This window comes from Typha latifolia, chromosome 7 (genome assembly GCF_019914945.1).
Source record: "Typha latifolia isolate L0001 chromosome 7, TyphaL0001v2, whole genome shotgun sequence".
NCBI lineage: Eukaryota > Viridiplantae > Streptophyta > Magnoliopsida > Poales > Typhaceae > Typha > Typha latifolia.
Window position 1 is genome coordinate 3,593,695 of NC_133092.1, and position 22,897 is coordinate 3,616,591.

Sequence of the window (22,897 nt, forward strand, 5' to 3'; positions counted from 1 at the left end):
CTTTCTCGTTATTTTTCAATCTATTACTTAACGACTTAAGCTTTTGGTTCAATTAATTATCTATCATCATCGATCACAATTATATAATATATTAATCGATCACTCACTGCAAATGCCGACGAAGAGCTCCCTGAGGTGCCAAAGATGCCATCTTCAACCTTTGTCTTGGGCTTCTCTACCTATAGAAACAGTTGTACCACAAGTCCGATCGAGCTAATCAATCAAAGAGCTAACTAAGGTAGCTCTTCATGGATGAGAAGAAGATTTTGGGCCTTCTTAGGTGATGCAAGCGGTTGGAGAGCAAGAGGAAGGAGGAGGAGCAAGGTGTTTGTTTTAAGGCCTGAAAGAGAATGAGACGCGAGAACGGCATCGGCCGGAGAGAGAGATCGAAGCAATGGTTGTCTCTTGGAGGCTAGAACTTGGCCACCGAGGAGGCTAGACATGAGAATGGACTGAGCCATGTATAACTAGTACTGCATGCAATTAACTGGCTTCGTTCTGATACTGAGAGCAGCGCTGCGTTTACTTCCAAGAAGTGAGGGATTGTACGATAGCGATCGAGGTTTAGTGGATAGGATGCATGGGCTGTGATGTGATCGGCAGTGAAGAGACCACGTCCATCTCCCTGAATCAATGTTAGAGCTCCAGAAGAGTCTAGAACTCACAAGTTCTTGGCCTATTCTCTTTGGAGAAGACCAATTTGACATCATGATCATTTTAGTGAAAGAAAATAGCACTTCGGCTTCTATTTTCTTGGAGTATTTTTTTTTTTAGGTGTCAGCACGATTTTATTTTTAAACTTTTTAATTTCTCTTCTCTTATTATATTATCATTGATTTGAGCCCTAACGGGTTCTACGACCCAAATGGACTTGGGCCGTGGGCCGTTCGAACATTCGATAACTAGAGTTTAGACTTTCGACACATCTACAAAAATTTAGTTCTAAATAATTAGGTCTATTAGTAATTCCCATATTGATCGCCACTTGATTAGGTAGGCATTACTCAGATTAGATTCTATATATTTTATTTTTTTAGATTATAAACTTATAGACTAATTAATTATAGGCTACACAATGGAGTCGTCTTCTCCGCCGCGGCGGCATAAGTTGGACAACTTAGTAAGCTCTTTTATTACTTACTAGGCCTTCTCCTGGGAACGTTTAAGCTTATAGGGCAGTCCATATAATGAACAAGGGAGCATGCCTTGTTTCCATTCTCATTTTGCTGTAATGTTAGGTTTATACAAACCGCGAAACTTCCTTATTCTTTTGGACTAACTTCCTTAGTATTTGGCATGTTTTATGTGAGTTGTTTCATCCCCCACTTAATCTCTCTCTCTCTCTCTCTCTCTCTCTCAGCCCTTGGGAAGTGGATGTTAAAGGTCTTGACTCCATCCATGTCCATGTCTCATGATGGATTGTGGGGTTGGACTTCAATAATTGCTCGTGCTCATCATGTGATCGATGAGGTACAAATGTCTCTCCTTTAATTTCTCAGCCTACCTTTAAGTTATGCTAATATGAAAATGGGTTACAATATTTACATATCCATCCCTCCCTTTTCCTCTTTTTTTTTTGGATGGCATGTTATTTTGCTCCCATATCTGTGAACACAGTTAAGTTGCCATTGAGACCTCTCAAGGATGGAAAGGTCTGTCTTACACTTTGGTTCACTGCTGATGCTTTTGACTACCAAACATTGAAGTCCTTTGTTTGAAACCTTAATTTATACATAGAAATATACTCTTAAATTTGGGTGCATTAGGGTTGAGTAATGACATTAAAGGGTAGTATGACTTCTTTAGAGACAGTTGCATCTAACACCCAATTTTATACAATTTTTTTTAATGATTTGAAATCTTGATCTTATCGTATTTGTAATTCAATTCCTATTTATGAAAGGCTCCCACCTAAGCGCGGTCTATATATTTTTATCTTTATTACTAAAGAGGTTGTTTGGAAGAGGCAAATCTTATCACCTAAGTAAGTGATGCCTACCTAACTCAAAGAAACAATCCAAGTGCACAAAGATTAGTGATCAAATATGTTAGATGATGATTAAATTGGGACACAAAGCCAACTATTATCCAAAAGAGTCACCAAGAATCCATGTCACACCGAGGTTTATTTTGGTGGGGTCTCTCATTTCAATATAATGACATAAATGAGCTAGGGATTATGATCTATAAGGTAGGGTTGGCAAAACTAGAGAGAGAGAGAGAGAGAGAGAGAGAAATAAGATAGGATTATAGGAAGGAAGTGTAGGGCTAGGTTGGTATGCTAAATGTTTATTCTTGATGGAAGAAAAGGATGCACAAGCTACCGTATAGTTCCAAAATCAATTCATAGTTGGATGGAAAGAAAATGAGGAATCCATAGTCCAAGAAGAAGGCTTCAAATCCCTTTCACTTAGGGCACAAACAACATGGTGAGGTAGGTACCAAGTCTATTAGATTTGAACCCTTTGTCTCTAACTTGGATTCCACACTTGAATGAAAAAAAACAAACAAAATATAATAAATAATATCTAGCTAGTATTGCTAAAATTATTCGCCCAATACCCTGCAAGTAAAATACCTACTATTTATTACGCTTTGGTAGTTAAGAGTCGAGATATTCTTGATCTATAAAAATAATGTGACCTGTGAAGTACAACGATTATTTTCTAATAATAGAGAAAATTGGAAGTTTCTAAGTGTTTCCATCGGCGGAGCTACTCTCCGACGAATTCTCTATTGATAATTTAGGGTTCGAAATTATCAATCCTTGAAACTAAGAATAGGTGAGCAGTGAACTTAATTGGTGTCTTATTTCCATTTCTTGGGGGGAAAAATACAGACATAGAATTGTCTTAGGCCCAAAAATATTCTCTCCTGTGACACAATTTCCTCCAACCTAAGTTATTCTAGATAGAGAGTAGAATGAGAGATCTCTTTCTGACAACTGTGACATCAATTATTTGGGAACTGATAAGCCATGCATTCAATTAGCTCTTTAGCTCAAGTGGTGCATGAATTGTCCATCACTGAATTCTAATAATATAATGTGCAAATTATAATGCATGTCATATACTATCTATCTTTCTATCTATATATATATGTGTATATATAGATTAGAATTACAACCTCTCTCTTTATGCATCATTCATTTTCACTGCTATTTGGCTCCTGTGTCACATCATAAGCAAGTTGGAATTATTATTATTATTATTATTGTATTTATCACCGCCAATATCATAACTTGGACTTTTCTTAGTTTTTCAACTTAAAAATGTAAAATTCAGCTTAATAAAATTGGTAAATTAAACAAATAATTTTAAATATAAATTAATAAACTAAAAAATAACTTATGCAAAAATTGATTTACTAAGAAAATCATTATCTATTTCAACGATTTTATTAAGCTAGATCCAAATATATATATCAAAACTTACATATGTTTGTATTTATGTTTTGAAGTAAATTAGATATTTAAAAAATAAAAATATGTTGGGGAGACAGATGTGCTGAACCAAAATAATTTATTTTTATTTAAAGGATCATATTATTTACTATGCCAAATTATACTAAGATTGTTATTATTATTTAAGAGGAGTTGAGTTAATTATTTTGAAACAACTAGTGCAAGGGGAGTTCTTTGCACTAAACCTAATCTGCAAAATTAATGCCTAAGTAGGCTGAGATTAGGATAATTTTATTTAATAAAAGAATGCATAGAAAATGTTTGGAGGTTAATTAAGCTGAAGCAGTTCAATTAATGAGTTGACATGAGAGGCATATCATTGCAAGGTGGGGTAACAGTTAGTTTAATCAGAGGTTAGAAGATTCGATTAAGAATAAGTTGTGATTAGGATTAAGAGTTAGATAGTATGGAGATGGTTGGCAGCCCATGCATGTCTTGAAAGCAATTATTTCTCATTATTTTTATAAATAAAGAGAAAGTTGGAACTTAATAATGTTTAAGTGCAAAATACGATATGCTAAACATAATATTTCTTCAGATTTCTTTTACATAGATGCCCTTCTAAATCTCATATATATATATATATATCTGCGATATTATTTTACATGCATTATAAAATTTATCTAATTCTTTACAACTTTGTCTCCAACGAATATCTCTAAATTTAAACCATAATTATATCAAATAAAAAAAAAAGCATATCGGTATATTTATGAAAAGACTAAAATACTCTTATTTTAATTGTAAAGGATATTTATGTCCTTTCATTTATTAATTAGTAGGATTTTAATATATATATTTATAATTTAAGTACTAGGCAAAATCCAAGAGTTGTAAATATGAAAATTAGAAAGTATTTACACAAATAAGGAACTTTGGAGGGGTATACCTGTAAAAGTACTACATTAAGAAAAATAGTTCAAACAAATATTTCCAACCATTGTTAGCGGAGATGAATGCAACCAACTACCTGATTTTAAAAATAGAGAATAAGAAGAAGATATTAGTCAGTCTAAGGAAGTCATTTCACTAAATAAAGAAATCATTAGGCCTCTTGGAAGGCTCATCTAATCATTGTTTATTAGCATGATTAAGTAGCTAAACAAACTCCAATTACACTAAACCACCACTCATTGGTCAAATATTACTTGTAGGCATTAAAACATGGACTAATCTCTTTCTTCTCTCTCTGCTCTCTCTCTGTGTCTCTGCGACAAATAGCAATTACGGAGAGGAAAGGAGCAGCCAAAAGGAGCATGGGCGGGAATAACGCCGACTCCGTTTTGAAAACCGAGAACGGAGTCGCCTCCACCGAGAGAAGAAGAAGGCTGTGAGGCGGCCCACATGTGAGGGGGCCTTCTCCTTTCCTCATGTCTTCTTTGAAGCAGATAAGAGTTGTGGAAAAAGTCATACAGTGAAAAAAGGGGTTGCCGTACGTTTTAACGCCAATTGGAGAAGAACAGTGAGTGAGACCCAGTTGGGATTCTTTGCTGGCATTCGAACATCCGCAAGGTTGCCGTTGTTTACTGTTTCAAGCCCTGTTCTTGGCCTCGTTTTTCGGGTGGTTTCACACTGGGTTTTTTTAATTATTATTATTTTTTTGGGCCGTTTGATCGGTGGATAGGTTTCTGGGTCTTTCCAAGTTGAGATTTTGGATGGTGGGTTGCGTCCCTTTTGGGGGTTTCTCATATGGGTAGCTTTTGATTTTTGCTGGATTCAAATCATTTCTCTTCTTTTTTCAGCTTCAAGTCGGGTGTTTTGGTTTTCATCCGTAGATTCATATACTTTAGAACTTTTTGTTTGTGAAGGGGATTAAACTTCTGAGTGTATTATGGTGATGATCTATGGGAGAGTTTTTTGGATGAGGAAAGAACATTAGGAGAAGTGAAGAGTTGCATGGTGTGGATTCCAAATGGACCGCCGGAGTTGGCTATGGCGGAGGAAATCGTCGGAGAAGAGTCCTGGTGAGACTGAGAGCTCGGGGTCAGTGTCTTCGCATTCAGAGAGGTACTCAGATGATCAGGTGCGGCTCTTTTGGCTCATCAAATGTATGATGCATTTTGCCTATGAATCGGGATACTAATGAAATTTGCGTCATCTACTTAGAGTTTGGATCTTTGGGATGAGTTTTGTTGGTTATAATTTTAGTTTTAAAAGAAGTTCTTTGTTTACTTCATTACTCAATATATATATTCCTGCTGCATTACTCTATCATAATTATAATGGAAATTGCGTGGTGCACATAGCTTATGTCAGAAAGACAGAAGGCTGAAGAAGAATCAATGTCTTGTTGAATTGGGTTTACTCTTGTAGAATGCTTGAAGATTGATAGTTTGGAGTAGAAAACATGTCAATATAGTTGTTACCCATAATAAGGGTAGCTGCATTTTCACTTGGTACCCATAATAAGATTTATAGTTTGAGTGGATTTGCTCAATATTAGCTAACTATATTGATTTTGAGCAGGAGGTGTATAGGGCTTCTCCAAATCATGCTCAATCACCAGAGGTATTATCAAAAAGTATTGGCGGCGAAAATGAAACTGTGAAGACTTCGGAGGTCTTGTCCAAAGGTAACGGCGGTGAAGTCAACGAGATTGTGAAGAATTTGACTGAGAAACTATCTGCTGCACTTCTGAATATTGATGCTAAAGAGGATTTAGTGAAGCAGCATGCAAAAGTAGCTGAAGAAGCTGTTCTGGGTAAGCGACGTGTCCATAAGCATTTAAGCAATAAAGGATGCAACTAGTCTATTCTAATGGAAACTCACTTCAGTTTGAGCTCATTTCAGAAGATGTTGTTTCCAAGTTTTCAAGGTTATTATACGAGTTAAATAACTGATTGGTAATCAAGAAAATTTTAATGCAGCCTTTTCCTATAGCTTGAGTTCTTGTTTTATTTCTTTTATATTAACACTTTGTTAATTATAAGTAAGCTGATTTCTGGGTATTCATCTATCAATTTTACAATTCTTAGGAATTTCTGCTCATCTGGAATATGTCAAGTTTTACCACTGAATGTCCAGAGCTTGCAGACGTGTTTATTATTATTATTTTTTACTTCTATCTTTTTATCCGTTTTCCTTTTGGGCTTGTACACTCTAGGATCACAATAAACATATACTTGTCGGAATTTAAACTGTTGAGTTTGATATCTAGCATCAAAAATTTAGTGTAAGAGCACACACTCAAGTTTCTCAAATATGGTGAAAACTGTGCTAATTTTGACTAAAACAGAGAACATTAATGACTTCATGTCACTGGGTGGTACATAGAGAGTTAATTTTTCTTGTCTTCATGTAATGTTTACATAGAGAGAGTTATTTTTCTTGTCTTCATGTTTTATTCATCGTACTAGGCTGGGAAAAGGCAGAAAAGGAAGTTGCTGCTTTGAAAAACCAGCTCAATTCTGCAGCTAAGAAGAACTCTACTCTTGAAGATAGAACTAGCCATCTTGAGGGTGCACTCAAGGAATGCGTCAGACAGCTCCGGCAATTAAGAGAGGAGCAAGAGAAGAAAATCCAAGATGCCATTGTTCAGCAAACCCGTAAATGGGAGTCTGAAAAATTGGATCTTGAGAAACAAGTTATTCTCTTCCAAGCCCAGCTGGAAGCTAAAGGTGAAACTTCTATCTCCAGTGACAATGAGCTTCATGCAAAACTTGGTTCTCTTGAGAAAGAGAACGCTGCTCTTAAAGTTGAACTAATTGCACATTCTGAAGATCTTCAATTCCGAACTCTGGAAAAGGAGCTAAGCATAAGAGCAGCAGAAACAGCTAGTAAACAACACTTGGAGAGCATAAAGAAAGTCGCTAAGCTTGAAGCTGAATGCCGCAGGTTGAGAGCTGCTGCACTCAAATCGTCCTTAGCTACTGAGCTCAAGTCTGTTCCTAACTCAGTCTGTGTGGAGTCCCTGACGGATAGTCAATCAGATAGCGGAGAACGGTTGTTTGGTCTGGATAACGAGCCAAGCTGCTCAGATTCATGGGCATCAGCTCTAATTGCTGAGCTCGATCAGTTCACAAATGAGAAAAGCAGTACAAAAAAATATACTACAACTGCAGAAATTGAATTACTGGATGATTTCCTTGAGATGGAAAAGCTCGCAGCACAGCCCGAGTATAACCATGAAAACTCCATCCATAAGCTGAAAACTGATTCTGACACTGCTGTTACTAGAGACAGCTCATCAAAAAATGAACTTGATGACGTGCATCGCCAAATGGCAGAGTTAGAACAGAAGCTTGAGAAGATGTCCACTGAGAAAGCGCAACTAGAGAAGTCCTTGAATGAAGCACAAACTCAGCTTAGAGTTTCTAGCCATCGGCTGGCAGTAGCTGAGGAGAAGTCAGTTGAACTGCAAAGGCATTTGAATTTAGTTAATGGGGAAAAACATGTGGTTGAGATGGAAGTAGAAGCTATGGAGGCAAAGAGAACAGAATTGGAACTTCTGCTTGAAACAGCACAGACCAAAATTGGTAACTTGCAGGAGAAGTTGAAGTTACTAGAAGAAAAGTTGGAGAACGAGAAAGCCGTCCGTGTCGAACTCTCTGGTAGATTTCGGAACATGGAAGCTCTGGAGTCCAAGAAAAACGAACTGGAATTCCAACTGGAATCAGCAAATTCTGAAGTTGGAAAGCTGAGGGAGAAAGTAAGTTTCTTAGAAATTAAAGTTGAGCAAGAGAGAGTATTGTCTGCAGAACTCGCAGCTCGGTGCGAGAACATGGACGTCATTGAGGCAGACAGAAAGGAAATAGATATTAAGCTTGCATCTGCACACATGGAAATCCAAATGCTACAGGAGAAGCTAAGCTCGTTAGAAATGGAGGTTAAGATAGAGAAGGCTTTGTCCTCAGAATTTGCATCTAAGTACCAATATATGGAGGCACTGGGGTCACAGGGGAAGAACCTAGAGTCTCAGATTGAGTTGGCACATTTGGAAAGTAGTAAGCTGCAGGAGAAGATTGATCTATTGGAAAGGAAAACAAAGGAGGAGAGCGCACTGTCTGCAGAACTTCTAGCCAAGTGTAAGAGCTTGGAAGCAAAAGAGAATAGGCAAAATGAACTGGAAGATCAACTATTGTCGGCTCATCTTGAAATCGAGAAATTACAGAAGAAGGTAAGTTTATTAGGAAAGAAGGTTGAAGAGGAGAGAGAACTGTCTGCTGTATTTGCAGTTGATATAGAGGCTTCTCAAGTAAAGGAAAATAAATTGCGGGATCAGCTTGAGTTAGCGCAAAAAGAAGCTGAGGAATTACGTGAGAAGTTGGATTTGTTAGAAAATGAAGCTCTGAAAGAGAAGACAATGTCAATAGAGCTTGCAGCTAGGTGTCGACAATTGGAAGATAAGTTGTCTAGAAACAAGAATGAACCTGATGTCCAACGACCTGTGATTAATGGAGACTTGAAGGTAAAAAAGGTAAGCTTCATGGCATTTCTTCCACCTCTTTGTTCTTGCTCTCAAATTTCACTCTCAAGGTATGCTGATCTGGAAAATGTGGAATTTGGTATCCTATTACATTCCAAGATTTCAGTTGCTCAATGAGTATTTAACAGTTCAAATAGACACTAATGCATACGTTATCTATGAAAGAGCTGCATCATCTGCATTAGCTTGCAAACACGTGTGTGCATTGATGCAATATTACTTTTGGAATTGCTCATGTAACGCTTTTGTTTTATCTGCAGGAGAAAGAGCTCACTCGTGCTGCTGGCAAACTGGCAGAGTGCCAGAAGACAATAGCCTCTCTTAACCAGCAGTTGAAATCATTAGCAACTTTCGACGATTTCCTGCTCGACGCAGAGAAGCATGGAGTCTCACCGGATGATACAAACGGGGACATAAATGTGCTGCGTTCTCCTAATCATTCAGAACACAGGTTGTCGATTCTTACCTAATGGTAAACAGAGAATGACCACATGTACCCTTCATGCTGTGTGCTGTCCTAAAGAGCTCTTATGTCAAAGTGAAATAATATAAACGAAACAAGGGGGAGTAGTAGTTTTGGCAAAGCAATGTACCAAAGCATAGTAGATTTTTGTTGTACAAGTCTCTATGAGAAAACCCTGAGATTAGCAGCAGATCAAAGACGAAAATGAACATTGAATCATAGGGTTGTATATCTCTCTTTGGCATATACTGTTTATTATTTGTCTTGGGATGAATCTTAATGCTATCCCCACATCTTGATACAAACGTTTTCGTACTCTTTGCAGCTACTTAATTGTGTATGTTAGTAGGTACTTTTGAGGACGTCATCTTGTTAATTCAATTATCATGAACAGAAGGTGTCGTCCTCTTGTCCTTCATATGCTAAACCCAATACATTAAAAGAGAAATGACAGTATTATCTGCGAGATGTAATGAGGTTACCAAATTGAATTGAAATTTATTTAAGCTAATTCTTTCATATTGTTTTATGTAATATATCATATAAAATTGTATGAATAAAGTCGAGAGTTTAGCATCTCCGGTTCCATGGTGTAGTGGTTAGCACTCCAGACTTTGAATCTGGCGACCTGGGTTCGAATCCCGGTGGGACCTTTTTTGCAAAACACAATAAAAAAATTACCACTATATAAAGCTTTCAGAGTCAACAAACAAGAACATAGACTTGTGTAAATAAAGCTCTTTACCATATATCAAACGAACACTATAAATAGCTACGCTTCACTAAAACCATATATCAAACGAATTATCATAACCATATAACAATGCTGTAATTGATTTTAAGTAAGCTTCAAAATTTGACAATAAATAACTTGTTACCATACCCAGTTGGTTCACTGAGGAGATAACAGTAAAGAGCTAAGCATCAATTCATTCCATGAAAAATTATTGCTTTACCTTCTTCCTATTTTACCAAGCTTCTAAGGGGAAAAAGGAAAGCATAGCTTTACCACACCATGGACATTCTCTCAAAGAAAAATTCTATTGATGAAGCCAAAAACTGTGTACTTTGAAAAAGATACATATAGCTGCAATGAGTACTACAAAGAAATCTCAATAAACTTGTAGTTACTCTTTAACTAAGAGCTGAGACTTCATTGGCTAATATTGTGATACAGAAAGAATAAGAGAAAATCCGAAAAGGAGAAGAGATTTTGTCTGCTGTGATCTTACTCTTTTGTTACTGCATTTTGGTAGACTTTAGGTTGAAAGCTTCCTAATGCCTTCAATCTACTCTTTGTTCACTTGCCTCAATAACAAAATAAATAGTCTACTTTGAATACTTGCAAGAGTCGTTTGCAAAGTTACAGATTCCTCAATACAAAGTAACACACTGAGTACTTACTTGAAGACATTGCCGATACTTGATATGGATACAGATACCTCATTCATAAAGTAAAATACAACTGGGAAAGTACAGCGTGTGTTAATATGATAAAAGTTAGATGCTGACCAGATTGCTATCTGGCTACCAGGAGAAGAATAGTACATACATAACACACACACAGTGATCACAACTATAATCTATTAGAGGCTCAAACAAAACATACCTCCGATCCATCTATGCTCTATTATTGGCAGATTCAGAACTCCAGGGATGCTATGGAAATATGCATTATGGAAATAGAAGAAAAAAAATTAATCCTGATTTCTCTGCTGATTTCTCTCTCGCTTGTATGCTTTAAAGAGATCGAGGCCTAAAAATATGTTAAGCAAATTCATTCCAGCCATGCCGAAAAGAGCCAGTGGAAGCTCAATTCCTCTGCCAAACTTATGGGCGTCGACAATTAGCTTATATGTAATAAGGATGTGGCAAACAAGCCTTGCTATGAAGAAGGTGGCCCAGTTGAGCATCCACTCCACTTTTACCATTCTGCTCTTGAAATCACAAAGTCCAGCCATCCGTCGTATTTTCCTTAGATGTAAAAAGATGGAATGGAGCTGTAATTCATGAAAAATGAGGATTATTGTTGCACATATATCTAGGTTCATAAAACTAAAATAACATCAGTAACAATAACCATTGAACCAACACTTAAATCCAACTATTTGGGGTTGCCAGATATTATGTAAAATAGATGTACACACGACATGGATATCATGTGGCTTCAGATGTCTGCATGATCACATTTCAGCACCTAGTTATTACTATAGAATTAATGTACAAAGTTATTATGTAGCTTCACAAATGTGTGCCCAATCATGTTTCAGGATCTAAGGTTTGTTTTGCTTTGAGTTTAGAAAATTCTCTTGAACTGGATCAAAGACTCCTAAACCGGTTTAGTAATCAAACATTTTTTTAATCTTTTTTATATATAATTATTTGCTCTCAAAAAAATTAAGACTGAAAAATGAGACTAAATAATCGAGTTCTGTGCTTAGCCTCAAACCAAACAAGGCCTAAGGGTATAAACTTCCAACATGTCTGGAATATCAATCCCAAAACTTGCAGCTTTCTTAAAAACCGCTGTGAGCAGTTAACTATCACAATCATCTACCACTACTGCAGTAACAATATATTATCCTTAAAGAGTTTTGAGTATTTTGATGCCAAACTGCAATGGCTCCATCACTCCAGCCTTTTAAGAATGGCCAATTACATATTACAAAACATCAATTAGAAATTTCCATTTAGGAGAAATTTGTAATGATATTGTCCTCCAGATGGAGACCTTTTATGTTGATTTTTAGCTTGGGAAGCACAGGAAAGAAAACCTAAAAGTGGGGATTCTAAATTCATGAGCATCCCAGAATGTAATCCAAAGCATCCCAATTATGAAAAAGTAAGTGAAGGAGCTGAGACTGTGATGAAAATATTTTTGGAATTTATCGATCTGGAATTTGCGTTAGTACCAGACTTATAGAGCCAATCTTCCAACAAGCATAATCTGCTTCCCTAGAAAGGTTTCTTCTTGGATGGAAAGGTACAGTTTGTGATAAAAAATAATGGCACCTCTCCATTTTCCATTTCTATGACACTCTTTTAAAGAAGTCTGAAATATTTAGGTGAATATGGAAGTTTGTTCCAGATAGTTAACTATTTGCATGAGAGATGCAGAATAATTAGGTGGATATGAGAGTTTGACATACCTCACAGACCAGGGAGAGAATGAGATAGTTGATGGTGACATTCCGGTATAAAGCCAGTGTAAAACAAACAAGAAGAATCAGGTGATGTACAAGGATTGCAGGGATCCGACCACTATATAGTCGATAACGAAGCATGTCCAATTGGTCATATGCAAAGTAGCCACAAGAAAAGCACAGTGCTGAATATGCACCAAGCCATGTACCACCGAATAACTGTGCATGTTTAAACATGTCGCTAAGCCCTTCCTTAATCCACTGGTTAACCAGAACAAAGACCACTGCACCACATTTGAGGACCATCTCAGTCAGAAATGAGCAGGCCCGAGACATGTGAGATATTTCATATTTAGAAGAACTTTAATGAAAACATAGTCACCATACCAAGCAAGTAGCATGCGTATTGTATTAAATTTTACAATTCCTACATTTTTTTTACCATCCTTTCTTTCTTTCCTTGTTTTGAACTTCTTTCTTCTTCTTACTACGGATTCCCATTACTAGTTCTTGTCCGAGGCCGAGATCTCATATCTGGACATGAAAAGAAAAATGAACCAAAGAAAACACTTACATCCAAGTGCTTCTGGTTTTCCTTCAAATTTACTCTGTGAGCAAAACTATCTTAGCCTAATATATGAAAGCTTAGATCAGATGTAAAGATTCCATCTTCTTTCCCTCCCAGTGGTTCCCTTTCACCTCAAATCAGATGATATTTCACAGAATCAGGATCCTCCTATATCCACGTCCTTATGATCGATTTCTCATATTACAGAGCAAATGTCTCATTTCATACTAGTAACAAGAAGAGCAAATCGACAAGATAGATTTCTCCATCTTTTCTCTCCCTTTTCAATTGCAAACGATTCCAAATATTTCGTTCAAAACTCACCGGAAAAAAAAATTTCCCTCCTTTTGCACGCCCCACATCATAAAATCCTACAAAACCCACTATAAGAACGAGTAAAGAGAAATTTCCCTCACCGGAGGCGGAGGTGACGGTGGAGTGGAGGAGGGACACGGCGGTGTTGACGAAGAGCGGATCTCTGGAGAGGGACAAGCGTACGACCCAATTCGCCGATTGGAAGAAGACAAAGCCGGCAACGACAGCGACGAGCTCGTGCCGCTTGTTGAAGCCCATCTCGAACGCAACCGAGACGCCCCAAAGCAACAGTGTCGCCACGAAGAAGAGAGCAACGTCACCGTCACCGCTTCCTCGTCTCGCCATCTCTCTCTTATCTCTCTCGTATCCACTCGTACAGCTTTCAACCGCCCTCCTTGTCGGTTATAGTCACCTCCGATTAGGTTAGGGTCGGATAGAATAAATTGGGGTTATCCGTGCTAATTCGTCGTTAGCTCGAACACTAAATTCAAGGCTAGGATCAATCATCAATCTTGGCTAAGATTAATTCCAACATAACTTTGAACTTAATTTTTGATTTTGAAAGTGTCGTGAGTCACAATCATAAGAAAACTTTCGATAAATTCCTCGATAATAACGGTTGAGACTTGAGACGAAGGAAAGTTTTGTTTATAGAAGTTTGAGCTTAGCTTCTTTTTAGCTCCATTATCTTCTAAAATGATTCGATCCTATTTAGCTTAATACATCGTTCTTTCCTGAACAAAGAATAAGTTTAGAATAATTTCTCTTTATACTCCCACTTCCAAACTAGCATCAAGTAGTGCAAAAAGAATTCCTCCAACTTTGTCGATGGATATTTAATTAATTTCAAAACCTCATTAATTTTCTTTCTTCTCCTCTAATTATTTACAAACTTTAGTATTACCGTGCGCATGAGAGATATCTCTTTACCTTAACAACACCAAGAGAAAGAGAAAAAGAAAAGAAGAAGAAGCAAACACTAATTTTAACCCTAGCAGTCCACGAGCACCATCACCGTTACACACACAGAGAAGACGCCCCAACAAGATCCCATCTTTACCCTCCCCTCCGGTCACAGCGCCGAGCCGCAGAAGGGGCAAAACCGGAACTTAGGGTCGACGGCGCGGGCGCAGGACTGGCACCGGAGGTCCCGGGGAAAGTAGGAGGCGTCGCCCTCGCCGGCGCTGGGGGGGAGAGAATGGGGGAAGACGAGGTTGCAGTCGCGGCAGTAGAAGGCGGGGGATTTGGAGGGCCACCGCCATACGGGGACGAAGAAGAGCTTGAGGACCTTCTCCATCTCCACGAGGTCGGCCATGGAGCCGCATCGGATGCATCGTCCCGCTCCCTCTTTCAGGACTCGGCCCACCCCTTGCTCCAATCCACCAACGAAGAAGAAGAACATCTTCGATCGATCAATGGATTCCTTTCTCCCGATCTCGAAGAGGTTATAAGAGACTTATTAGAGAATGGCGTGGAGCTTTCTGGATCCCCTATTGGTTCTTAAACCCGACCCGTTTTAATTGAGTGCGGTTTGTAGTAGGAAACAATTATTTTTAAGCTAAAAAATAACTAAATAAAAAAAAAAACAACAGCACGTAGCAAGTGAAACAACTTTGAAATTCTGAATCAAGTTTAAATCCAAATTAAATCGTAATTAAAATTATTATATCTAATAGTTTAAATCCAAACATATTGGGTCTTATCTAGTCAACCCTCGTTGATCAAGCTGAGCCGAGGCATCTCATGGCCTAAATACAATCAAAGTTGGTTGCATCGAAACAGTCCAATAGTTATGAATCAGTTGTTCATGTCATGTGTAACCAAAACTAGGCTTTATTAGGAATGGGATTGTCGACGATTGGTTGTATAATACACATGCAAAACCTTTCAAGGGGAAAAAGGATGGGAACAAAAGAAAGCATGGAATTATATGGTTTCTTCTCTCAGCATGTCCATGAGGTTGATCGCTTTATAAGAGGCTTCATTGCCTTGTCCTCCTCAAGAGAAATCATGCCAAGATGGGAAGGGTCTTCCAGCATCATCTTAGCCACCAAATAGCCAGCAATAGACCATGTCTGAAACTTCCTCGCCTGTTTGCCAACATATCTTCCAAGCTTGCCGTCGTAGTATTCTGGCCAGCTATCTTTCAACAAGCGGCTCTCTGCTAGCTCTATTGCTCGCCTGGCTATTTGTGGTCGACCCGTCTTGATACAGGCCGCTGTGAGCAGCCACAGAAGCACTGAAGAAACAAGAAAACATGATTCATCAAACTAATTGACGGAAAATTTAAACAGTTGGTGTTCATGGTCATGGCCGTAGATTATTTTTGCAGTACAGATGAAGTGCATAATACTGAGGTTCTTGGGATACATAACATAGTGCGCATTATGTTAAAAACAACAGTCTAAATTCACTAACCTGGCCAAGATCCTCCATTGTGATAACTCCATCTAGTATTTTTGGGGTCGCAACCCGTGACAATTCGCCATTCATGGCTCTCAATTGCAGGATAAGCTACTTTTAGAGGCATTTCTCCAACAAGTTCTTCCCAGCGTGCTTCAATAAGATCCATAATTGCCATAGATTGTTCTGGGGTGGCAAGAGATGATAAGATGGCAACGCAGTTTCCTAGGGCGAACCACCGGAAGTCCATCCTAGCAGGACTGACATTTCCAATAAAGTATCCACCACGAGTAGGCATGAAATCAAAAACCCAATCGGGAATCGAATCAGGAATAACATTAAATTTGTTGACTGCCGTATGAGAGTACTCTTCTGTTTTATAGCGATAAATGTCATTAAGCTGCTGGAAGTCGAGCCAAAAGTAACTCCTCATGTGATAACTTAGTGCATGTAAACGTTTGACTATCCGTTCTACAAACTCCTTCCCTTCTGCATCATGTTTAAGCATTGAAAGGGCACACCTCAGTGCCATGAAGAAGAGTGCTTGGATTTCTATGGGATATCCATATATGCCCTGAAAAATAAGGAACCTTCAGAAACATGTAAATGACGATGCAAGACAAAACAAAAAAGTGGAGAAGTTTTCAATACTCTATTTTCAGGCACAAAACAAGTAACAATATTCCATAGATTCAACAGATAGTGATGCGAGCTTTTCTTCTTAAATTGGTAATACTTTCTTCTTCCTACATGGTCCTCAGCACATCATCATCAGATTTCTGGAGAATATAGTTTCCTTATCTCCTATGAGCAGTATAGGGGAATGACAATCTCAGTAGTGAACTAATTGCCCTAACCATCAGATCATATAGGATCTTATCCAAGTTGTTGTGCTTCATCTTAATTATGTGATAAGTTGCAACAAGAACAAAAGCAAGATAATCTTGCTTCAAACATCTAAAACCAAAATAGGAGATCACTTGTCATGATTTCAACAGCTCTTTAATGGAATATATTTAATCAAGACTGTAGTAATTTGTGAGCAACAAGTGGGCCTTCAATAGAAAGAGAAGCATATTAAATATCCATGACAGAAGATAGCTTTCAAAGAAAGATTCTCTTATGAAAATGAGACATGCATCATGGCATCTTTTAAGAAGAGAAAAAGTGAAGAACACACAAAGCACCACGACTCTGAGCAAGTAGATTGGAAGGCTCTAAGATAGAAGAAGACATGCTAGAGTTTTGCGTCAGAGGTCTTGATTCCGGCTGTAGTTCAAAAATTACTATGCAGGAAGAAAGGCCAAGACTTGAGATATATGTTATTGCATTACTGTTAATAGATATTCATATGATCTTACCATTCTTCGATCTATCATTGAGCATCCATCCGCACAGAGCAGGGTAGGAAATGTGTCAAAGCCTTCTGACAGACATAAAGCTAAAATAAGCCGCATTCCCTTCTGACATTCAGGTGTTTCAGCAAGAGAAAGATCCCCAGTAGACTTTGTATAGGCTCGGAGAAGAATAATCCACCAAAAACCAGAGTCAACAGGGGCGACTCGTCCAATTGCACTCTCACCAAAATCTGCAATCAGAGTATCAGTTTTACGGACAGGATCATGGAGAACTTTGAAGCTAGCTGGCATGGCGCCTTCTCCGAGCTTGAAACGGTCTATCTTCTTTTCCCATCCTTGAAGGCGGAGAGTTTTCAGGAGAAAGTTTTTAACTATCTCCGGCTCCCCATTCATTAAAAAAGCCAATGCGCTGGGCACAAAGTCACGGACAAACACCTATACACACAAGATAAATCAACAATCAAAACAACTGTCATCTTCTCTAACCAACTTTGTCAAGCTAAAGGAAATGATCTTTCACCTCTTAATGGATGCTTCAGAATTCAGGAAGAAACCAATAAATGAAAAGAACATCTAAAACACCATATTCAATAACAGAACTAGCAAGACAAATTTTATAATGTTCTGCCGAAAGGTCAAATCTTTATCCAAAATAAAGTTTCCAAGTAATTTAGAAGAGTTATTTCATTATCTAACACTCCTATAGCGGAACAAATTGACGCCAACAACATCATGAAAGCCGGAAGACATTACAATATATACCTTACAACAAATGCAATGACCAAACAAAAATCAACTAGTTCTGTCTTTTTCCCTAACGTCCCACCTCTATATTATTACTTGTTTAAACTACCTAGCAGAAACAATCATCTAATCAGATTCTGACCATTAGCTCAAATACCAAACAAAGATAGGCCTTTTATATTCCAATATACCTGATCATAATTCAGGACCTCCTCGGACGCATGATCATAAGCAGCTATTGTCCCCACCGGCTGCGCCCGGAAGTACACCAACGATCTCCGAAGGGCCTCCCATGCCTCCGCCACCATTGGGTGCGGCTCGAATGAGTTGCGAGTCGACGAAGCCGGAGTGTCGAACCCTGACCTCATCCCAGGGGAATACAAGCTGTCAAAATTCTCTAGGTTTCTCACATTTATCGAAAGCTCGCTCATCGACCTTTCGTCGAACGACCGCTGCCGCTCTATATTAAGCCTCGGCTTGTCGGGAAGCCGCGACAGATCGAGATCGTCCGCCTCCGCCATGGAGCAATAGGACCCCACCTTGCGAAGCCCCTGCCCATCCATTGCCTTTAGTAACGGCTACTCCTGCATCGAAAAGCTCAGAGATTTACAACTAAACCCATGAAACCCATCTCATAAATCTGCGCAAAGTCTCAACTTTAGATACATTTCGCAAACTGCAAGCGAGATCGGCGCCAAAGAGGCCAAGACGCGCATATTTAGATCAAGATCCCGGCAAATGAACCAAAAGATGTTCACAAAATCATCAAGACTTGCTCAAATCCACCGATTTGGATCTAATGACTAATTACTCCACGAAGATTTGTGAATACCTGACAAGTGCGAAAAAAAAAATCTCTAAAATTGGCAGAGAAGCGATGGCGAAGGAGAGGTCGAGGCCCAGAGATCTGAAGCGGATCTGCGATGAGACCTAGGAGACCGGAGGGGGGGGGGAAACGGTGTCTTTTGATCCGAGGGCACAAGGAAGAATAGGAGAAGCCTGAGAGGTGGTTAGGTGGACTTTATAGCGGGGAAACGGGAGGGAAACGATTGGCTGCTTTCCTTTCCTTTCCTTTTCCTCTGCCCGACTGCCCCTCTCTACCTATCTATCTATCCGTTTCGAAATATGACCGTGACCGGCAATAGCCCGGCAAACTACTCGAAGTCGCCGGTCGTCCACGGGGGACGGCGGCAGGGGCAACTTCGTACTTTCCACTGGATCCTCCTATAAAGTTCTTTGCACTAAACAAAGCACTTTTATTAGCCCAATTGGACTAATTAACTAGGATTTAATTATATAATTAACTAGGCAAAAAATTTATATAAAAAAAAAATCTGTAAGACCATAATAATATTATTCAACAAAAAATAAAATTTTTATTTGTGGATTTTATAAAACAAACCTTAGTATTCTTCTTCTTCCAATCTCGTAGTAGAGTCTGAGCCTCTGAGGGCAATTGAGGAGTTATTTATTAAGAAGCTCTTCTTTTATAGAGAGAGTTATATGGCTTCTCTCCAATTCCATCAAGGAGATATCCAACGGTCAAGATTAGATCAGCAACAGAGTTAAGGTAAGGGTTCCCTTATCTGAATCCATATCCATAAGAGGAACCATAATTATTTCTTATACTAAAAGTGACAATAAAATCCATCCATTAGTTGGCTGATAGGATTTCCGGTTTATATTTGCTTATTAATTCAGGTTGATTTATTAACATAATTAAACATATGGGTCCAAAATATTTTCCTCATTTCAAAGTAGATGGCAGAGTTGAACTTGGATGGAGGTCATGGTCTAAAGCAACTATGCATTTTAGTCATAGTAAAAAATAATTAAGATGTGGAAAAATAATATATATATATAGTTTGTTAGGATCCTAGTATTAATAGGCGAAGAAGATAAAAGTATGGACATAGTTGTTTGTTATTTTACTTAGATTGCTATGTAGATATCAGTTCTTCATTAATATAGCTTGGATTTTGTTAATCTGCAAACTTGGGTAATTAATTGTTTGGTTGGATATTTTAATTGTTCATTGTTGTTCCAAAACAGTAAAGAATCTCTCCTTTTCAAGGATTACAACACCTTTTCAACCCTCTGTGATCACTAATGTATCTATTACATTTTAACTCAAATCATTTAGGTTGATTATTTTGTTATATTTTAAACTTAAGTAATTAATCTTCAGTGGTCCAAACCAAATTATAATGAATAGATTCTTCATCAAAAACTAACTGTATTTCATCAGCATCAATATTTTTTATCACCACAAATAAATAGTGAAATGACTAAACTACCCATTTGTCCATAAGACGGACTATATTTTTTTCGGTAATTAAGTCTTTTATACCTCTATAAACACTGGACTAACAATCACAATTTGGTCTGAATCACATAGGACATTAAGTGTTTAAGTTTAAAATATTTAAAAAGTTAAAACATGGTCAAACTAAAGAGATTCTTTTTTCTTTTGATCATTCAAGTGATCGAAGACTAGATATAAGCTAAATAAAATGGTCGATTCTTTCTAAATACAGAGTCGCTTTATGCGTCATCGAGATATTGATTCAAACTAAATATTGTTGAGACATCATTCTAAGCCGTCGCATTATCGAGCTGTTATTCCAAATCATTGTATCACCGAGCCAACCAAAGCTATAAAATTATCAAACAATATTTCTTTCCCAATAATTACTTAGTGTTGGAATCTATTATACGATTCTTTGGTTATAGGAGAAGTGCCTAAACTACTAAACTAGTAAAGAAACGAAGTTATACCTTCGCTTATATATATAAAAAAAAAAAAGTGTTATATAAGTGGGTATTCCCAAGATAAGGGAATGTTGTTATAATGTATAGGTCCACCTACTTATTGTGATTTGTGAGGCTGCATATAAATGGATTAATCCTGCACGACAATAATCCTGGTCAACGGTCAACGGTCACAGCTGGGAAAGACCCACCAATAGAGTACAAAAGGAACTTGGAAGGTGACGTGGAGATATCATCCATCTGCCTCGGAAATCGGAACGTGTGTGGTCCATTGCACTGGTCTAATTGTCTGGTGCGTTGAACGAAGGCAAACTATTTTCAAAAAACGTGTACGCCGGGAGGAGAAATGGATGTGGAATTTAATGGAGGAGAGAAAGTGGGTGGATTAGATTAGGTTTCAACTTTCAAGGACGAAGAGTTCTTTTTACTTCTTTATTATTATTATTATTATTATTATTATTATTATTTTCTTTTTTGTTGGTTGGTGGATAAGATTTGGTGGCCGCGGTAAAGTGTCATGTCGGCTAAGTGGCAGATTCTCACTGGCCACCTAGAAATTTTATTTGTTTTTCTTTTAAAATTTATTAGCTATTGCCAATAGGATATGATTTGAATATTAAAAAAAATATTAAGCTAATTTTAGACCTAGGTTCTTGGGGGCAAGACCTTCAAATCAATTTTTAAAGAAAATTCTCCCAATGAAAAGTTCAAGAAGAATAACTCGACAAAAATGAAGCAGTGAAGACAATAGACGGAGGAGAATAGAGGAGGAATACGATGATAAGGAAGAAATCGGTAAACTCAAGATCAAATTGATCCAATTTTGATCTAAAGTATTCAAGACTGAGACATGCATACAAACTAAATATGGCCTATTAGGATTAATATTTATCTAAGAGTTGGTCCAATACTCTAATCTAATTTCATGTTATATGAGGTGCAAAATATTGGAAAGAGAAAAGGAAAAAGCAAAACGAAACGTAGGAATATCATATGTATATACATTAACACTGGTCTCTCTCTCACAGAGCATAACAAACTTATTGCATAGGGCTTATATATTAGGAGCCCTTCAAACTTACTGTATGATAGTGGTTGGATTAACGAGGATTAGTGGTGCTAATTAGTATCAAGGGCACTTGGGTTTACCATGGTGGGTTTTCATTTTAGCATAGCAAGGGCACTCTTCCTTGTGCCCAGAGGTCCTCGACGGGACGCAGTGGCACCTCTCGCAGCAAGTATTGCAAGCCCTTTTGCACATCTTTGCCCTCCCTGACTTACTGCATCGGTATTTACATTTCGCAACGCAATCTATAATAAAAAAAAATAAAATAATATAAATAATCTACACATGATAATTTATTTATTATTCAAACCCTACATTTTGCTTGTATTTTAAATACGGATAAAAATGGGTCTAAGTGTAGCCAAGTTTTGCATCAAAAAAAATTTATTTATTTTCAAAACTAATAGAATTATCTATTCTATCAGTCTACCACTGTGTGGTTGTCAGCTTAAATTTAACTTGAAGAAGTTGTCTTTCAGACAATAAAAGTAGAATACAGGGATTTAATGATATACATATAAGGTAGAAAAGTATAAGATTTAAACCATAAATTTTTTTTGAAAAAAGTTTCATCTTATCTAGTAGGGTTAATTACATTTAGATTCACAAATTATTGCTCATATAGATTTATATTCATCTTTTTATTTTATTTTTAGATATTAGTAGCTATCTTGTCCATAACTTTTCTCTTTCTTTTCTCCAAAATAAATTGATATTATGATACTTTTTAACATAAAAAAAGAATCCACTAAAGATATTTTACATAGTTAAGATGATCGATCTACAATGAAAAATAAATAAATAGTTCATCAAATCTAAGTGTAATTATTCTTAATGAGAACATTACTGAGAATTAAGATTGCTATGTCTTTTGTCTAACCATCTTTTCCTTATTGTATGGATTCTCTTATTAAAAGATGCATATAATCTCTATTGCGACATTTACGAGTGGATAAAACCTTCCACTTAATTAACCAAACTATGTAAATTTTTCATGCTCTCGTCTTAGAAACATCAAATATGTTCATCAAATATGTTCATCTGCATATCATCAAATAAGAGAGATTAAAGAATAAAACATCCATAATTAACTATCTATGAAGTACTAATTGATACGAAGGCATAGTTTAATTGCCTCATCCAGGAGAAAAAGGAGGAGCAAAGCAAGCAAGAACCT

The 22,897-nt window shown here is 37.4% G+C and overlaps 4 protein-coding genes and 1 non-coding gene across 6 annotated transcripts; 2 read left to right on the forward strand and 3 right to left on the reverse strand.

Annotated features, from left to right (window-relative positions):
* Positions 1-4,618: 4,618 nt before the first annotated feature.
* Positions 4,619-9,656, forward strand: LOC140792222 (uncharacterized). Its single transcript, XM_073143077.1, has 5 exons — positions 4,619-4,975; positions 5,272-5,486; positions 5,930-6,164; positions 6,820-8,879; positions 9,149-9,656. The coding sequence occupies exons 2-5, from the start codon at positions 5,376-5,378 to the stop codon at positions 9,356-9,358; spliced, it is 2,616 nt and encodes an 871-aa protein (XP_072999178.1). The 5' UTR covers positions 4,619-4,975; positions 5,272-5,375; the 3' UTR covers positions 9,359-9,656.
* A 276-nt stretch (positions 9,657-9,932) lies between these two features.
* Positions 9,933-10,004, forward strand: TRNAQ-UUG (transfer RNA glutamine (anticodon UUG)). The gene has a single exon. It is a non-coding gene; the product is annotated as a tRNA-Gln (tRNA).
* A 660-nt stretch (positions 10,005-10,664) lies between these two features.
* On the reverse strand, positions 10,665-13,797 carry LOC140791796 (uncharacterized). Its single transcript, XM_073142454.1, has 3 exons — positions 13,479-13,797; positions 12,501-12,778; positions 10,665-11,351 (listed from the first exon to the last, which is right to left on the reverse strand). The coding sequence occupies exons 1-3, from the start codon at positions 13,720-13,722 to the stop codon at positions 11,049-11,051; spliced, it is 825 nt and encodes a 274-aa protein (XP_072998555.1). The 5' UTR covers positions 13,723-13,797; the 3' UTR covers positions 10,665-11,048.
* A 424-nt stretch (positions 13,798-14,221) lies between these two features.
* Positions 14,222-14,877, reverse strand: LOC140792578 (uncharacterized). Its single transcript, XM_073143653.1, has one exon. The coding sequence runs from the start codon at positions 14,777-14,779 to the stop codon at positions 14,450-14,452; it is 330 nt and encodes a 109-aa protein (XP_072999754.1). The 5' UTR covers positions 14,780-14,877; the 3' UTR covers positions 14,222-14,449.
* Positions 14,878-15,121: 244 nt separating this feature from the next.
* On the reverse strand, positions 15,122-18,967 carry LOC140792960 (probable alkaline/neutral invertase D). Of its 2 annotated transcripts, none has more exons than XM_073144226.1 (5): positions 18,715-18,967; positions 18,074-18,466; positions 17,142-17,573; positions 15,796-16,354; positions 15,122-15,616 (listed from the first exon to the last, which is right to left on the reverse strand). In XM_073144226.1, exons 2-5 carry the CDS (start codon positions 18,443-18,445, stop codon positions 15,321-15,323), a joined length of 1,659 nt encoding a protein of 552 aa, XP_073000327.1. In that variant the 5' UTR covers positions 18,446-18,466; positions 18,715-18,967; the 3' UTR covers positions 15,122-15,320. The 2 variants fall into 2 exon arrangements, with proteins under 2 accessions (XP_073000327.1, XP_073000328.1); XM_073144227.1 differs by lacking the exon at positions 18,715-18,967 and adding an exon at positions 18,549-18,659.
* Positions 18,968-22,897: the final 3,930 nt, after the last annotated feature.

Bases quoted from the DNA above. Each gene is read 5' to 3' on its own strand.
- LOC140791796 (XM_073142454.1), bottom strand. From the start codon at position 13,722: ATGGCGAGACGAGGAAGCGGTGACGGTGACGTTGCTCTCTTCTTCGTG. The intron at 12,779-13,478 runs GTGAGGGAAATT...AATGTGGTGCAG, and splicing joins CACCGTCACCTCCGCCTCCG to TGGTCTTTGTTCTGGTTAAC. The intron at 11,352-12,500 runs GTATGTCAAACT...CATGAATTACAG, and splicing joins TTCTCTCCCTGGTCTGTGAG to CTCCATTCCATCTTTTTACA.
- LOC140792960 (XM_073144226.1), bottom strand. From the start codon at position 18,445: ATGGATGGGCAGGGGCTTCGCAAGGTGGGGTCCTATTGCTCCATGGCG. The intron at 16,355-17,141 runs GTAAGATCATAT...CTTATTTTTCAG, and splicing joins CAATGATAGATCGAAGAATG to GGCATATATGGATATCCCAT. The intron at 15,617-15,795 runs GTTAGTGAATTT...TTGTTTCTTCAG, and splicing joins CAATGGAGGATCTTGGCCAG to TGCTTCTGTGGCTGCTCACA.
- LOC140792222 (XM_073143077.1), top strand. From the start codon at position 5,376: ATGGACCGCCGGAGTTGGCTATGGCGGAGGAAATCGTCGGAGAAGAGT. The intron at 5,487-5,929 runs GTGCGGCTCTTT...GATTTTGAGCAG, and splicing joins AGAGGTACTCAGATGATCAG to GAGGTGTATAGGGCTTCTCC. The intron at 6,165-6,819 runs GTAAGCGACGTG...TCATCGTACTAG, and splicing joins AGCTGAAGAAGCTGTTCTGG to GCTGGGAAAAGGCAGAAAAG.
- LOC140792578 (XM_073143653.1), bottom strand. From the start codon at position 14,779: ATGTTCTTCTTCTTCGTTGGTGGATTGGAGCAAGGGGTGGGCCGAGTC.